At 33.0% G+C, this 18,089-nt stretch overlaps 1 protein-coding gene across 6 annotated transcripts in view; it reads left to right on the top strand.

The window, feature by feature from the left end:
* The first annotated feature begins 6,930 nt into the window (after positions 1 to 6,930).
* LOC130239459 (spectrin beta chain, non-erythrocytic 1) overlaps positions 6,931 to 18,089 on the top strand; it is a 114,361-nt gene continuing 103,202 nt past the window's right edge. For 4 of the 6 annotated variants that reach the window (XM_056470668.1, XM_056470667.1, XM_056470669.1 and 1 more), the window contains exons 1-2: positions 6,932 to 9,145; positions 15,815 to 15,883. In XM_056470668.1, the coding sequence (XP_056326643.1) occupies positions 8,765 to 9,145; positions 15,815 to 15,883 (450 nt within the window). In that variant the 5' untranslated portion in view covers positions 6,932 to 8,764. Of the gene's footprint in view, positions 9,146 to 15,814; positions 15,884 to 18,089 lie in introns of all 6 variants that reach the window. The other 2 variants (XM_056470671.1, XM_056470670.1) reach the window with 1 other exon arrangement.

Genomic DNA, 18,089 nt, shown 5'->3' with positions numbered 1-18,089 from the left:
ACGAGTCGCAGGTAATGAAGTATCAAGCGTTTCTCCCAAAGTAAAGTCTGTCTGCCAGGTCTAAGCAAAATGCCAGCAGGTGTCTGTAGCTCTGCCCACTCTCCGCCTCTTTGCCCTTGTTTGGTATCCCGCCGTGGGTGCGATGACGCGCGAACAAAATGGCGACGGTTGGCCGCGCCTACTTGTAGCTTCTTTTGCGCTCTTCAGAAACCTATGGGTGACGTCACGGATACTCCGTCCATATATTTTACAGTCTATGTAAATAACCAGAGTTTTTCACTCCAGTTATCTTCGTCTTGAAGCTTCCCCCTCCTTCCACCCCTACTTCCTCCCCCTTTTTCTAATAGGGCGACACGGTGGCCCAGTGGCTAGCACTGTTGCCTCACAGCAAGAACACCGCTGGTCCAACCTCCTATCAGGCTGGTTGGTGTTTCTGTACGGAGTTTACATGTTCTCCCCGTGTTCGCGTGGGTTTCCCCCGGGTCCCCCGGTTTCCTCCCACCGTCCAGAAACATATACCATAGCAATAGATTAAACCAAATTATCACCAAAAACAACCCTAGTTTACACTTCTCACACGGCGACAAGCAGGGGAGTTCTCGAGACCTACCTGAGCTCGAACTCCCCTCTCGCCCTTCTAACGGGAGGGAGCCCCGGGCTCGAGGATATTACGAGCTCAGGGCTCTCTCCCGGGACAGCATGCCAAATACGCTGTATTGATTGTCAGCTAAGTGTGAACTCTTGAATGCTATTCAGGAGCCATGTGCACACACTGACAGGCAAAATCTGCTTCTCTCTTCCTCTCAAGTTCAAAGCAAACTTGAATGCCAAAGCTTTTTAGATATGTGTATAAAATAGCCTACACTGAAAAAAGTGTTGCATGCAAAACTGTTGCAAACAATTTATTTGTGATGAATTTAAACAAACAAATTAAATTTAATAAATGTTCAACTTAATTTGTTTGTTTAAATTCATCACAAATAAATTGTTTACAACCACTTAACGTAAAAAAATTGAGTAAATCCAAGGAATCATCTTTGAATAATTTTTTTCAGTGTATATAATATATTAACATCATCAAATTAATAATATAATCAGCAAATGAGAAATAAATGACAGAAAAAGGAATAAAAACAGACAATATCTCATAATTACAAGATTATATACAACCTGTATATAATGCTCATAGTACATCCATCTGTAAATATAACCATAGTTTTTCTATAACTGCACTTTATAACTTATACCTGTATCCTGCATCCTGTACCTGTATCCTCAGTGCTGCTATTGCACTGCTGGTTAGACCTAAACTGCATTTGGTTGCCTTGTACTTGTACATGTGTAATGACAAAGTTGAATCTAATCTAATCTAATTAAAACTACAAGATTATTTAAATAAGACAAATGCATTGATTAACTACATTTACATTTACATCTAGTCATTTAGACTCTTTTATCCAAAGCGACTTACAAATGAGGACAAGGAAGCAATTTACACAACTATAAGAGCAGCAGTGAATAAGTGCTATAGGCAAGTTTCAGGTGTGTAAAGTCTATTACTAATGGTATACAAAATTAAAAGACTTAAGAAGGTTCAAAAGAAGCAATCAAAAGAGGGTTGTTTTATGAAGATAATTAGTTTGCATGTTGGATGATGATGATTTTATTTTTATATGTTATTGTATTGTGAATAGGGTAAATAAATAAATAAATAAAGTTTTTGTTTATAAATAAATAAATAAATGAAGGTTTTGTTTATAAATAAAGGTTTTGTTTATAAATGAAAGTTTTGTTTATAAATAAATAAATGAAGGTTTTGTTTATAAATAAATAAATAAATAAAAAAAAGGTTTTGTTTATAAATAAATGAAGGTTTTGTTTATAAATAAAGGTTTTGTTTATAAATGAAAGTTTTGTTTATAAATAAATAAATAAAAAAAGGTTTTGTTTATAAATAAATAAATAAAGATTTTGTTTATAAATAAATAAATAAAGTTTTTGTTTATAAATAAATAAATGAAGGTTTTGTTTATAAATAAATAAATAAATAAAAAAAGGTTTTGTTTATAAATAAATGAAGGTTTTGTTTATAAATAAAGGTTTTGTTTATAAATGAAAGTTTTGTTTATAAATAAATAAATAAATAAATAAATAAAAAAGGTTTTGTTTATAAATAAATAAATAAAGGTTTTGTTTATAAATAAATAAATAAATAAAGTTTTTGTTTATAAATAAATAAATGAAGGTTTTGTTTATAAATAAATAAATAAAGGTTTTGTTTATAAATAAATAAATAAAGTTTTTGTTTATAAATAAATAAATGAAGGCTTTGTTTATAAATAAAGGTTTTGTTTATAAATGAAAGTTTTGTTTATAAATAAATAAATGAAGGTTTTGTTTATAAATAAATAAATAAATAAAAAAGGTTTTGTTTATAAATAAATAAATAAATAAATAAAGGTTTTGTTTATAAATAAATAAATAAATAAATAAAGGTTTTGTTTATAAATAAATAAATAAATGAAAGTTTTGTTATATATAAATAAATAAATAAATAAATAAAGGTTTTGTTTATAAATAAATAAATAAATGAAAGTTTTGTTTATATATAAATAAATAAATAAATAAAGGTTTTGTTTATAAATAAATAAATAAAGGTTTTGTTTATAAATAAATAAATAAAGGTTTTGTTTATAAATAAATAAATAAATAAAGGTTTTGTTTATAAATAAATAAATAAATAAATAAAGGTTTTGTTTATAAATAAATAAAGGTTTTGTTTATAAATAAATAAATAAAGGTTTTGTTTATAAATAAATAAATAAATAAAGGTTTTGTTTATAAATAAATAAATAAATGAAAGTTTTGTTTATATATAAATAAATAAATAAAGGTTTTGTTTATAAATAAATAAATAAATAAATAAAGGTTTTGTTTATAAATAAATAAATGTTTTGTTTATAAATAAATATTTTGTTTATGAATAAATAAATAAATGAAAGTTTTGTTTATAAATAAATAAATAAATGTTTTGTTGATAAATAAATAAATAAATAAATGAAGGTTTTATAAATAAATAAATAAATAAAGGTTTTGTTGATAAATAAATAAATAAATGAAGGTTTTGTTTATAAATATATAAATAAATAAATAAAGGTTTTGTTGATAAATAAATAGATAAATAAATAAATGAAAGTTTTGTTTATAAATAAATAAATAAATAAATAAAGGTTTTGTTGATAAATAAATAAATGAATAAATAAATAAAGGTTTTTTTTTATATACGCACACACCCACAATGGCTCTTTAAAAATGCATTTGATTAAAAAAAATTCAGAAATGGCTCTTTGCTGAAAAAAGGTTCCTGACCCCTGGGCTAAGGGGTAGAATTGGGATTGGGCCTTAGGCAGCCGTTAATATGGTTATATAACTGTTTATTCCACATATAAAAGTGATTTTCTCTTTATCTAAAATGTCTTTTTGATCAATAGTTGTAGTTGTAGTTTTTTTTTTACTAAAATAAGCTTGATTCTCACTCCATCATCTTGTTTTCTCTGCTGTGTATATGCGAGCAGTCAGCTCCACACGTGCCCTTACATCACTGTCGTCCAGGGGTCAGAGGTCAGGCATCATTTGTTCACAACACATGTCCTCATCTGCATTCCTCTGCTTAGATTAGCAGCACTTTCATTGGGCTGGAAACCTGTTGAAGCAACTGTTCCCAAAGCCCAGAACAAAGACGTGAAGAGAAAGTCTCCAGTGCTTTATTTCCAGAGCAGACGGCGACGAGAAAGCAACACCAGCGTTCACTTTCTTCACGAAACCTTTCCTCCTTTATTCATGTCAGAATCCTGTTTATAGCACATCAGGTAAGGGATGCTATTTTTGGATGGTTTAAGTTGCTAGAATGAATGAATGTGGGATGAAGATTTGATTTTATTGTAATAAATTAATTGTACTTATTAGTTTCGACTGGGTTAGCATGGTGGCTCAGTAGCTAGCACTGTCGGCTTACAGTAAGAAGGAAGCTGGTTCAAGCTAGATCAGTTGGCATTTCTGTGTGGAGTTTGCATGTTCTCCCTGGGTTTGGCGTGGGTTTCTTCTGTGTGCTCTGGTTTCCCCCACAGTCCAAACACATGCGCTATAGGGGAATTGGAGGAACTAAATTCGCTGAAGTGTGAGAATGTGAGTGTGTATATTTCCCAGTACTGGGTTGCAGTTGGAAGGGCATCCGCTGTTCAAAACATATGCTGGAATAGTTGGTGGTTCATTCAGCTGTGGCGACCTCTAAAATAGTGACTAAGCTGAAGGAAAATGAATGAATGAACTGCAATGGGAATTTAGTTATACTGGAAAAAACAATTGACTTACTTAAAGAGAGTAAACCTGTTGCCTTATAATTATTAAGTAAACAAACGTGTTGCTGTTAAAGCAATGGGTTTACTCATATTTAAAGTAAAGTAACTAATTGCTTTTTACAGTGCAGAGTGGGTTTTGTTTGATTATTTTCATTGATTTAGCTTCGTTCAAGTTCTGCTTCTTTCTTTCTTTCTTTCTTTCTTTTCATTTACCTATTTATTGTAAATTCCTTGTCTCATTTAATGCATTTGGTTTGCTTCATGTAGATCTTTTCTGCAATCTTACTGACAGGTTAACAAAGAAACAACAACCTGGACATTTAAAGATTTCCTTTGTTTTACATCTCCCATCCCCCCCTAAAACATCTTTAGAGACGTAACAAGAACTTAAACTGCATCTGCATGTTCTTGATTTTGCATTAAACATCTTTTCTCCCCCAAAAAATCAAAGGGAGGACGACTCCAATCAAAACATGCTGCTGTTTTTACATATTTAGTTAGAGCGGGGGTTTTGTTTGATTGTTTTCTTTAATTTTGCTCCACTCAAGTTTTTATTTTTATTTATTTTTTGCCTATTTTTTTTGTAGATTCCCCGTCTCATTTAATGCATTTTCTTTGTTTCCTATAAAGGTTAACAAAGAAACATCAACCCAGACGTTTAAAGATTTCCTTTGTTTTGTATCTCCCATTCCCCCCTAAATACCCCCTATCATTGGAGACGTAACAAGAATTAAAACCTTAAATCTGCGTCTTCAATACTGGAATGTGAAGCCATTTTTTTGTGTTCTTGATTTTGCATTAATATTTGCTCCAAAAAACAAACAACATGAGGATGACTTTGATAAAAACATGCAGATCTGCTATTTATAGATATTTAGTTAGAGTGGCGTTTTTGTTTAAACGTTTTCTTTGATGATTATTATTTTTACCTAATTTTTTGTAAATTCCACGTCTAATTTAATTATCTAGTTAGAATGGGTTTTTGTTGGATTGTTTTCTTTGATTTTGAAGTATTTTTTTTAAGCTGTTTTTTGTAACTTCCCTGTCTCATGCATGTTATTTGCTTTTTTGTAGATCTTTTCTGCAATCTTACTGACAAAGATTCACAAAGAAACAACAACCTGGACATTTAAATTGATTAATTTACTTAAAGTTTTACATCTCTCAAACCTTCCTAAAACATCTTTAGAGATGTAACAATAATTAAAAACTTTTGTTCTTGTTTTGTTCTTGATTTTGCTTTAATATTTTCTCCAAATAAACTAAGTGTGGGGAGGACGACTCCAATAAAAACATGCAGATCTGCTATTTATAGATATTTTAGTTAGAGTGGGGTTTTTGTTTGATTGTTTTCTTTGATTTAAATTATGAATATTATTTTTACCTAATTTTTCATAAATTCCACGTCTCATTTAATGCATTTTCTTCGCTTCATTTCTGAAATCTTACAAGCAAAAGTTAACGAAGAAACAACAACCTGGACATTTGAAGATTTCCTTTTTGTTTTGCATTTCCAATTCCCTCCTAAAACATCATCAAAGACGTAACAATAATTAAAACCTTAAATCTGCATCTTTGATCCTGGAATGTGAAGCCATTTCTTGTGTTATTGATAGTGCATTAAGCATCCTTTCTCCAAAAAACAAGAGGACGACTTCAATACTACTAAATATTTAGTGAGAGTAAGGGTTTTTGTTGGATTGTTTTCTTCGATTTAGCTCCACTCAAGTTTTGTTTTTAGCTGTTTTTTATAAATTCCCTGTCTCATTTGATGCATTTTCTTTGCTTTTTGTAGATCTTTTCTGGAATATTACTGACAGATTAACAAAGAAACAACAATCTGGACATTTAAAGATTTCCTTTGTATTTTGCATCACCTTTAACCCTACTAAAAACATCTCTGGAGACGTAGAAAGAATTAAAACCAATCTGCATCTTCAACCCTGGAATATGAAGCTAATTTTCTTTTCTTGAATTTGCATCCCCCCCCCCCATTAAACAAAAACAATTCAAGCGGAGGACGACTTCGATAAAAACAAGCCGATCTGCTATTTTTAAATATTTACAGAAAGTAAGCTGCTTCTGTGCACGGCCAGACTGCGAGGGTCACCCGGAGGTCTCCTTATCTGTTCTCAGTCACAGAGGAAGTTTTGACAGCCAGACTTTACAACCTACTCTGCTTTTTTTTTTGCACAAGCTCTGACAGAAACACAGAGCGGTGACTTCATCCCTCATTCACGAAAGCTTCCCCTCCTCTCTCTCTCTCTCTCTCTCTCTCTCTCTCTCTCTCTCTCTCTCTCAGTCATGCCAGCCGTTTTCCTCTTGCTGCGCTCTCTGGTTGTCCGACTCTTCAGTAGTAGATTAGCAGCGTCAGGCGTGCAGCTCCTCCGCAGGATCCTGACGACAGCGACAGGGCATCTCTGCACCGTCCTGCGCAACATCTGGGAGCGGATCAGCTCACAGGAGTCCAAGGAAGCCATCCTAGGCTGCGTCCTGTGCCTTCTTAACATGCACAAGAAGGTGGACAACTGAAATGATACGCTAAACAACTAGACTTCTGATATTTTATTTAGCTTTTTTTTTTTTAAGTCTCAGATCTGCTAAGGGATCAGTTCGCAGGAATCCAAGGAAGATAATTTCAGCATGCACAAGGTGGACAACTACACTTACATGCTAAACAACTAGACTTCTGATTTTTGTATTTTGCTTTTTATTTTCAAATCTCAGATCTGGGAACGGATCAGTTCGCAGGAGTCCAAGGAAGACATTTTTTGCATGCACAAGAAGGCGGACAACTTCAATTACATGTTCAAGAACTTGCATGCACAAGAACTACATTTCAGATTTTTGTATTTTGCTTTTTTTAATCTCTTATTTAATCTTTTTTTAATCTCTTGAGGACAGATCAGTTCCCAGGAGTCCAAGGAAGACCTTTTTAGCATGCACAAGAAGGTGGACAACTGTAATTGATTGCACAAGAGCTATATTTATGATTTTGTATTTTTTAAAATCTCAGATCTGAGAAGGGATCAGTTCACAGGAGTCCAAGGAAGACATTTTTAGCATGCACAAGGTGGACAACTACCATTACATGAATAAGAACTGGATTTCTGATTGAGTGTTTAGATTTTTGGGATTTATTCTTATGTAATTTTCAGATCTCAGAACAGATCAGTTCGCAGGAGTCCAAAGAAACCTTTTTTGAATGCACAATATAGCAGACAACTACAATCGCATGCACAAGAACTATATTTCTGGTTTCTGATTTTTTTTTTCGGGGGTTTATTTTCATTTAAATCAAAGATCTGAGAACAAATCAGTTTGTAGGAGCTCAAGGAAGACATTTTTTTGCATGCACAAGAAGTTGGACAGCTAAAATCACACGCAAAACAACTAGATTTCTGATTTTTTATTTATTTTTTTGGGTTTATTTTTAATTAAATCTCAGATCTGAGAACAGATCAGGTCCAAGGAGGCCATTCTCAACATGCAGAGGATGGTGGACCACTGAAATCACATGCGCATGAACTCCACGTCTGATTTTGTATTTATTTTTTTTTTGTTTTGTTTATCTTTTATTCCAAGATCAGAGAATTGATCAGTTCACTGGCATTAATTGAATCCTTTTTCAACATGAACATGATGGTGGACAACTAAAATTACATACACAAGAACTGAATCTCTAATTCTGCTTTTCATTTCATTTCTTTTTTTGTGTGTGTTTTTTTCAAAGTCAAAGGAAATCACTTTCAACATGCACACGAGTTAAATTCTCTTATTTTTGGTTTCCATTACACTCCATGTTTTTATTTCTTTATTTTTTTTAATCTCGCGTCTGAAAACAGATCAGTTAGCTGGAGTCCGTGGACGTCTTTCTCAACATGCACAAGAGCTAAAATTTCATGCACAAGAACTTCATATCTCAGTTTTGTATTTTAGTTTCATTTGCACTCCAAATCATTTGTGTTTTACATCTGGGAACAGCAGATCAGTTCAGGGAAACCATACTGAGGATCATTTTCTGCAATCTCATTGTGCAGAAAAAAGTGGACATAATTTTCATGCACAAAAGCTACATTTCAGATTTTTTAGACTATTTAAACACCAAATAATTTGTATAATTTGTTTCATCTTGCCCTGTGCAATCTTAACAATTTCATGCCCAAGAACTAAATTTCAGATTTAGATTTTTTTGGTCTCATTTAAACATCAAATTAGCTTTTATTATTATTATTATTTATTTAAATTTTTTTTAATCTTGCATCTGGCCGTCCAAGGAAGCCATGCTTTTCTGCATCCTGTGCATTCTCAACAATTTTAACGCACAATAATTAAATTTCTGATTCTTTTGTCCATTTACGCTTCAAATATTAATTATTTTCGAATCTCCTGCTGAACACCAAACCATGTCGGAGAGCATCGTGAGAAAAATCCAGCCTTTCACCATCAGGACCAAACTCTCAGCGCCAGCCGTCACACCAAAGTGCTCCGACTTTCATGATGATTACCTTCCAAACCGGACGTTTTCAGACAGCTGCAAACTGCGGCACCTGAACGAGCAGGTGTGTCTCTATCTGAACCAGCATGAAGACGAATGCTGCGTTTCTCCCAATGCTGCGTCCAGATCCATCCGCAAGATTACCATCTCCAGCCAGATAGACACGCTGACTGCAGGCATGGAGATGAAGAATATTAATAACAACAACAACAACAGCAAAACCTCCAACACACAGCTGCCCAAAATAGTGGGTGTCAGCTGTGAGAACAAACCCAACACACATTTCAAGGTAAGACACACTTTATATTGTTGTTATTTATAGTTTAAGGCATGATTTTAGTGAAATTTTCATTATTTTTTTACATGTTTACCAAATTAAAGAGTTTTTCAGCACATTTTTAAACATATTAGTTGTAATAACTCATTTCTGATAGCTCATTTCGGTAACGCTTTATAATAACTACACATTATGTATCATTTATTAAGCATTACCATCTAGTGAATTAATTATCTGTTAAGCATTAACTCTACATTAATAAACGTTAGTAAGCAATTCATAACTGCAGATGCAAATGCTGTATTCTTGACCTACAACCACATTTATAATGTGCTTAATAATTGTACTTTCATAATTTGTGACTGGTTGATTTTTCATTAGTAAATGAAGTGTTGCATTATTTACTAATCATTTGTATTTAAGAGTAGTTGGAGGTTATTAAGATCATTCAGAATGAGTTAGTAAATGATTAATAAACTATTGAAGTTTACATTTATATCTCTTATTATTCAGGCATATAGTAATGGTTACTACGCATGTTAATAAATGCTTTATTAACTCAACGTCATGCAGTTTTGTGACCTAATTTAAAGTGAGGACTATTTATACTTCAAATGAACTAATTAACAATAATCTTTGCATTCTTATCTAAAAAGTCAAATTACTGTAAGGTTTCAGCATTGCTGATTAACAGGAGTGTCAAAATAGAACATAAAATTGGATCAAACAACAACAATATACTAATTTAACAATATAACAGGATGCAATGTTTAAACTGTCCAGTAATTTTATTTTAGATAAGAGTGCACAGATTAATTTTTTATTTGATACAGTTTCATATGTGTATCTTCAAATGAATCAAAATGAATAATGTTTATGTTTTTTTTCCTGTTTAGAATATAATTGGACCTTTAATTGTCATTTAAAAGGGATTTATAAAGCATAAATAGTCCTCACTTTAGATTAGGTCGCAAAACTGCATGAAGTTGAGTTAATAAAGCATTTATTAACAACCATTACTATATGCCTGAATAATAAGAGATATAAATGTTAATTTCAATAGTTTATTAATCATTTACTAACTCATTCTGAACGATCTTAAAAAAACAATTAACTATGCTTAAATAACTGGTTTGTAAATAAGACGATACTTAATTTAGTCATGAAAAATGAATCAATAACAAATTATGAAAGTACAACTATTAAGCACATTATAAATGTAGTTAAAAGTCAAGAATACAGCATTTGTACCTGCCGTTGTAAACTGCTTACTAACGTTTATTTAAGGTAAAATTAATGATTAACAGATAATGAATTCACTATTTTGTTTATGCTGAATAAATGATTCATAGTGTGTAGTTATTATAAAGGGTTACCCTAATTTCTTTTGTTTTTGTCATGATGACAGTGTTTTAGTATTTTGTAAGATACTAGTTTTCAGCTTAAATTGTAATTTAAAGGCTTAACGGTTAATTATGTTAATTAGGCAAGTCATTAGGCAACATTGGTTTGTTCTGTAGACAATGGAACACAAAAAAAATCTCTAAAAAGGCCTGATAATAAATTAATAAAGACACACTTGGTGTTGTTGTTATTTACAACATTTGAGGCATGATTTCTTAGCCCTAATGTGAATTATTTTTATTATTTTTGCATTTCACCACAGTTTTAATTAACTTGTGTTTTAAATCAACTTTTATCTTAGCCATGATTTGAGTTCATAACACTTTACTAGTTATTTTGCTTGTATTCAAGGTTTAAAATGCTATTTAAAGGCTTAACTAGGTTAGTTATATTAATTAGGCAAGTCATTGGACAGCAGGGGTTTGTTCTGTAGCCAATCAAATAAAAAAATCTCTCAAGAGGCCTAATAATAATTAAAATAGTGGGTGTCAGCTGTGAGAACAAACCCAACACTTATTTCAAGGTCAGACACACTTTGTATTGTTGCTATTTATAGTTTAAGGCATGATTTAGCCCTACTGTGAAATTTATTTATTTATTTTTATTTTTTTTACATATTTACCTTATGAAAGAGTTTTTTTCGGCACATTTTTGAACATATTCGTTTTAATAACTTATTTTTGATAGCTTATTTCTTTTATCTTTGTCATGATGACAGTACATAATATTTTAGATATTTTGCAACTTAAAGTGCAATTTAAAGGTTTAATTTAGTTAATTAGGCGTCGTATAACCGTGGTTTGTTCTGTAGACAATAAAAAATCTCTTAAGGGGGCTAATAATATTGATTTTACAGTCATTTAAGAAAAATATTCCAGCCAAACTGAAACAAATTAGACTTTATGCAGAGTATATGTTTTAAAAAGGGGAAAAACAATAAATCGTTGTATGAATCGTTGTATGAATGCTGTAATGTTTAAATAATTTTCAGTTAAAAATGCTTGAAGGTCACGTGACGAGGACGAACGCAGCATCTCATTTCTCACAGGACACGTTCTCTGTTCTGAGTTCGTTCTTCCGAGGTGACCTGGCAAGACCGGTCTTCACAAGAACACAAGTCTGATCTCTGCATTCTTGGAATTGAGAAACAGCCCATGTTTTCTATAAAACCCAACCAGAAATAGAGTGTGTGACATCATTAGCATGAACACACAACACACACTCCATCTTACTAGTTAAAATAACTTACTTCATGTGTATTTGAACATACTTCAAAACATTTGGCATAATATAAACACACGCCTCAGCAAATTATATAACACTCTTCTAGTGGTTTGTGGTGTTTTAATAAAAAAAAAATCTTACTTTTAATTTAATGTCTGATCGGTTTATATCAGTGTTTATATTATAAGAATCATATTAACAATAGAATCAGAATCAAATTAAGTATCAAACTCTATTTAAGAATCACAGTTTAGCCTGAACTTATTCATTCATTCATTTTCCTTCAGCTTAGTTCCTTTATTCGTCAGGGATCGCCAACTATTCCAGCATATGTTTTACACAGCGGATGCCTTTCCAGCTGCAACCCAGTACTGAGAAACACCCATACACTCGCTCATTTACACACACTCATACACTACGGCCAATTTAATTTGTTCAATTCCCCTATACCACATGTGTTTGGATTGGGAAACCGGAGCACCCCGAGGAAACCCACGCCAACATGGGGAGAACATGCAAACTCCACACAGAAATGCCAACTGGCCCAGTCAGGACTCAAACCACTGACCTTCTTGCTATGAGGCGTCTGTGCTAACGATTGAGCCACTGTGTCACCCCCATAGTCATTAATTGTCATTTAAAGTCTTTATACTTAGCCACTATGTTTGTCAGCAAGTTTAGTTTAAAATAAAAATCATTTGAATATGATCTCTTGTGCTTTAATCCAGTTTGTCAGGTAAGAATAAGAATGCAGCTTCACTTTTGACTAATTTATGTTTTACACTGATTAATCTAAATATAATTTCTTACATTTGACCACTAAAGTAACTTTAAACATTAAAGCAGACACTTTATTTGCTTTTTAATATGCTTTCTATGTTTATAAGATCAACTGTGTATATTTCATTTGATAAGGACACTAAACATCTTGCCTTAATTTGACTTAAATACAATTGAAGGCAAATTATTCGTCTTGAAAAATAACTAGTCAAAATATAATGTCATTATGGCAAAGATAAAAGAAATCAGGTATTAGAAATGAGTTATTATTAAAACTATTGTGTTTACAAATGTGTAGAAATAAAACTCACTTAGGAATTATTTAAAAAAAGAATTAAAATTATAAATAAACTTTACAAGAAAATATTATTTCAGTTTATCTATTAAAAAAATACAAACATTAACGATCTATTCATTCATACATTTTCCTTCAGCTTAGTCTCTTTCTTCATCAGGGGTTGCCAAAGCAGAATGAACCGCCAACATATCCAGCATATGTTTTACACAGCAGGTGCTCTTCCAGCTGCAACCCAGCACTGGGAAACACCCATACACACTCATTCATACACACACATACACGAAGGCCTATTTAATTTATTCAATTTACCTATATGTGTTTGGATTGTGGGGGAATCTGGAGCACCCAGCCTATGCCAACATGGGGAAAACATGCAAACTCAAAATGCCAACTGACCCAGCCGAGGCTCAAACTAGCAACCTTCTTGCTGTGAGGCGACAGTGCTGACCACTGAGCCACTGTGTCACCTTAAATAATCTAAAACTAAGCTAATAAAAATACAAGTCCAGAAAAACCAAAATGTGCTGAAACAAAGTGTCTTAATTTCACAGGAGGGTGAATAATTTTGTCTTCAGTTGTATGAATGTGAAGGCACATCTCGAGTAATCTGGAAAGAAATATCAGAGGAACATCGGTGTGGTTTTGTGTGCTTCAGATGAAGTGTTTATTATGTAACGCTGCTCTTCCCGGAATCACTGCTGAAGTTCAAATGATGTCAGCGTTTCAGCTGAAAGACTCTATTCTGTTCACATTCAGTGTGTGTTCAGGTTCAGTCGGGCTTGGTTGAGTGTGTGAGTGGGTCAGCAGGAGATTGCTTGAAGAAACACTCGCTCTGTTTATACTCTACGATATGCAATTGAAGTCAGATTTATTCGCCCTCCTGTGAATAATTTTCAGATATTTCCCAAATGATGTTTAACAGATTCAGGAATTTTTCACAGTATTTCCTATAATATTTTTTCTTCTGGAGAAAGTCTGTTTTCTTTTATTTCGGCTAGAATAAAAGCAGTTCTTAATTTTTTAAAACCCATTTTAAGGTCAATATTATTAGCCCCTTTAAGGAATATTAGTTTTTCCATTGTCTGCAGAACAAACCATCCATATTGTAACGGGGATGTGATACTGATAACAGGGGTGAGGATCCAAGTGCAGGTTTATTAGAGAGGTCAATGATCAACACAGGAGCAAACAGATGTATAAGGGCAATCCAGAGTCATAGTCAGATACACAGGCAGATGGTCACAAGGCAGGCAGCAGACAACTTAAAACAAACAAGGCGAGGGTCAAAAACACAGCAAAGCAAGACAAAGGTAAACGCGTTGTAATGTCACTATACAGCTAATAAGTAGGGATGGCTAATGTGAAACTGACGTTTCGACACAGTATCGAGATCCCGAAGCGCAGGTGTTTCGAAACACTGCACCGAAGCATGATCCGAAACACCCAGGTCATGTGACTAAAGTGTTTCGAAACAGCTGGTCATGTGACAAAAGCAATTCAAAGCATCGATCAGTTCAGAAGCGCTTTGAGACCTGGCGAATCTGGGTTTAACAAACAGGGTCTGAAAACTCTTCTGTCTCACATAGCCTAGCGGAACGTGCATGTTGTTACTGAGCTTCAAATGACTTTTGGGTTCGAATCCCGACTTGTACAAATACTCCGAATTCATGATTTTATGTATTTTAATCATGTTACTGTTTCATGGTGTAGTCTAGATAGGATACAGCTGCTGATACGCCATCAATTTAGCATCATTTTTGTAACTGTAAAACAATAATGAATATTTTACAGTACTGTGATGGTTGGGTTTAGGTTTTGGGTAGATGTTAATAAAATACAACGGAAAATTTACTGAATAATATAAATAATTCTTGTTAACTTCTGGCCACAACCATGTCTGATCTAGCAACAACCCTGTTTTATGACCAAAACAAGACATATTTATTCACAAAGTGTTTATTCGGATGTCAGACCAATGTTGAAACAAAACGATACAGGAACAAAGCATCTCAAAATAGTTTCTTCAGTCTGGATTCGAACCCAGTATACCCACACGGTAGTCAGGAACCCTAACCGCTCCACTAAATCGCTTACAGACCCTATCTTACAAAGTGGGGTTTAATACCTCAATTTGCTCAGCTGTTCTTTGCTGAAGCTATTTCAGTGCAATATATAAAAAAATGACCACTAGGTGTCACCGTAGAGTGGGGTTTCGAAACGTTTTGAAGCTCCGACCGTTTCAGTGTTTCATGAAGCCTCGCTTAGCCCACCACTACTAATAAGACTGAGCGACTAGAGTGAGTGTTTGTGCTGCTTAAATAGTGTGTGTAATCAGTCCTTGACAATCCTCAGGTGGTGTGTGTGCAATCAGTCAGGATCGGGAACGTGTGTGTGAGTGGAGTGCATGGAGATGTAGTCCATAAAATGGCGGATTTGTAGTCCGTTAGCGCTTGTGAATGTTTTCTGGTAATCTATGGTGTTTGGATCACTGGTGATCGTGACACATATACAATGACTTGCCTAATTAACTAGTTAAACCTTTAAATGTCACTTTAAGCTGTATAGAAGTGTCTTGAAGAATATCTAGTCAAATATTATTTACTGTCATCATGACAAAGATAAAATAAATCAGTTATTAGAGAGGAGTTATGAAAACTATTATGTTTAGAAATGTGTTGGAAAAATCTGCTCCTCGTCAAACAGAAATGATCAGTTTTAGTGATTTTTAGTACTTCAAATTTAACAAAAATTAGAAAAGTTTAATTGGTAAGAACAGCCAAAAATCAATTAATCAATCAATCAATCAATCTTAACTCATTTATTTAATTTAATTTTAATTTAAATGAACTTTTATTATATCTTTTTTTCTAGTAACAATTTTTCCAGTAATAAATTGTATATATTTTTTGTGGTTTTACTTGTTAATAATAATAACTCTGTCTAATAAATCTGACCGATGACTTCTGTGTACATAGGTGTTGCTGTGTAAAGATGGAGAAAAGCAGTGCAGTGCCGACAGAGAAAAATACTCTTCTTCACCACAGGTATCGTCATGATTAACCAAATTCAGCTGATTTATGACAAAACTCCCTGAAAAAAATCACTGACAGTATAATATATGATTAACTTCTTGTTCAGTTAGTCTTTGATTTTTCCATTTCTGTTTTTTATAGACATTTTCATTTAAACCGACCAAATATTCAACCAAAAATACAAGCAATTTAGTGGCATTACATTTAGATAAAAGGTGTATTTAAATAGTTTTACATGTAAATGGTTATTGTTATAGGCAACACAGTGGCTTAGTGGTTAGCACTGTCGCCTCACAGCAGGAAGGTCGCTAGTTCGAGCCCTGGCTAGGCCAGTTGGCGTTTCTGTGTGGAGTTTGCATGTTCTCCCCGTGTTGGCGTGTGTTTCCTTTGGGTGCTCTGGTTTCCCCCACAGTCCAAACACATGCACTATAGGAGAATTGGATGAGCTAAATTGGCCATATATGAGTGTGTGTGAATAAGTGTGTATGGATGTTTCCCAGTACTGGTTTGCAGCTAGAAGTGCATTCGCTGTGTAAAACATCTGGAAGAGTTGGCGGTTCATTCCGCTGTGGCGACCCTTGATAATTAAAGGGACTAAGCTGAAGAAAAAATAATGAATGAATGGGTATTGTTATAAAGCTTATATTTAAGTTTATGAAGATTAAAAGTAAATAAACATAATAATATGTATACAAATATTTGTAGGATCGTAAAGATTTTTCATAAAACATTTTCATTAGCTTTTTTATTTCCTTTAACTTTAAAGTTTTGCTGATTTCTTGTGTTTTTGTCACTTGTATTCATTTTTTATGAGTGCTTTAAAGTTTTTATTGTGTTGTAGTGTTAAAAAGAAGTAATGAGTTTTAAGAATAAATGTTTTATTTATCAAATGTTTGTTATAGTGTTTATATGATTATATTATATAATTAAATTATTGTATTAATATAATATTAAGTTATACTACTATTGTTGTTATTTTATCAAGAATTTTTTTGGTTTGTTTTATTAAGTTTGTTTTAGAACTAATGATGGTTTTATATTTGCTTTTTATTTTATTTTATTTTTTACATTTTCTGTAATTTTGAGTGATTTTGTCCTTTTCATCAGTTTAAAATAATCATTTAGTTTACTGTTTTTGCCACTATTATTTTATTCATTCATTCATTCATTCATTTTCTTTTCGCCTCAGTCCCTTTATTAATCTGTAGTCGCCACAGCGAATTGAACCGTTAACTTTTTCAGTATATGTTGTACGCAGCGGATGCCCTTCCAGCTGCAACCCATCCCTGGGAAAAACCCATAGACTCTCATTTACACACTACGGACAATTTTAGCTTAACTAATTCACATACATCGCATGTCTTTTGACTGTGGGGGAAACTGGAGCACCCGGAGGAAACCCACGCCAACACGGGGAGAACATGCAAACTCCACACAGAAACACCAACTGACCTTCTTGCTGTGAGGTGACAGTACTACTGCGCCACCGCATCACCCACTTTTATTTTATTTTATTTTATTTTATTTCAAATGTGCAAATTAGATTTGGTAATGGAAACATTCAGCCAAAAATTTTGTCATATAATAAATCTGTATTATTTTAACATTATTGATAAATCATTATAGTCTGTATAAATATTTTTAATTTAAGAATTAGAAAAACTATTTTATATAAAGTTTTGATTTTTAAATTATTTTATGGTGTTTTGTCTTTTTTCCATAGTGTACATAATTTGTCTTATTCTTACAGTTTAATTTGTTTTTTTTACATTTTATTATTTTAGAACATTGAGATAAACTCAGAGAAAAGGTGGGGTAATCACTTGCATTGGAGAATTTTGCTGGCTTAATCCAAAATAAATAATATAAACCAAACTTGGCATCCGATAGCTCCTCCTCTTCATCATCAACTCCTCCCCTTCACCATCAGCTGCTCCCTTTTATCTTCAGCTCCTCCCGTTCATCATTCTCAGCTCCTCCCTTTTATCATCAGCTTCTATCCTTCACCAGAAGCCCCTCCCCTTCACCATCAGTTGCTTCTTTTTATCATCAGCCCCTCGCCTTCACCATCAGCTCCTCCCCTTTATCATTATCAGCTGCTTTTTATCATTAGCTTCTCCACTTCAACATCAGCCCCTCCCCTTCATCCTCAGCAACTCCTCCTCTTCATCATCATCAGCTCCTCCCTTCATCATTATCCGCTCCTTCCCTTCATCAT

Source organism: Danio aesculapii, chromosome 13 (assembly GCF_903798145.1).
Source record: "Danio aesculapii chromosome 13, fDanAes4.1, whole genome shotgun sequence".
NCBI lineage: Eukaryota > Metazoa > Chordata > Actinopteri > Cypriniformes > Danionidae > Danio > Danio aesculapii.
This window is presented reverse-complemented; position numbering and strand designations above follow the sequence as displayed.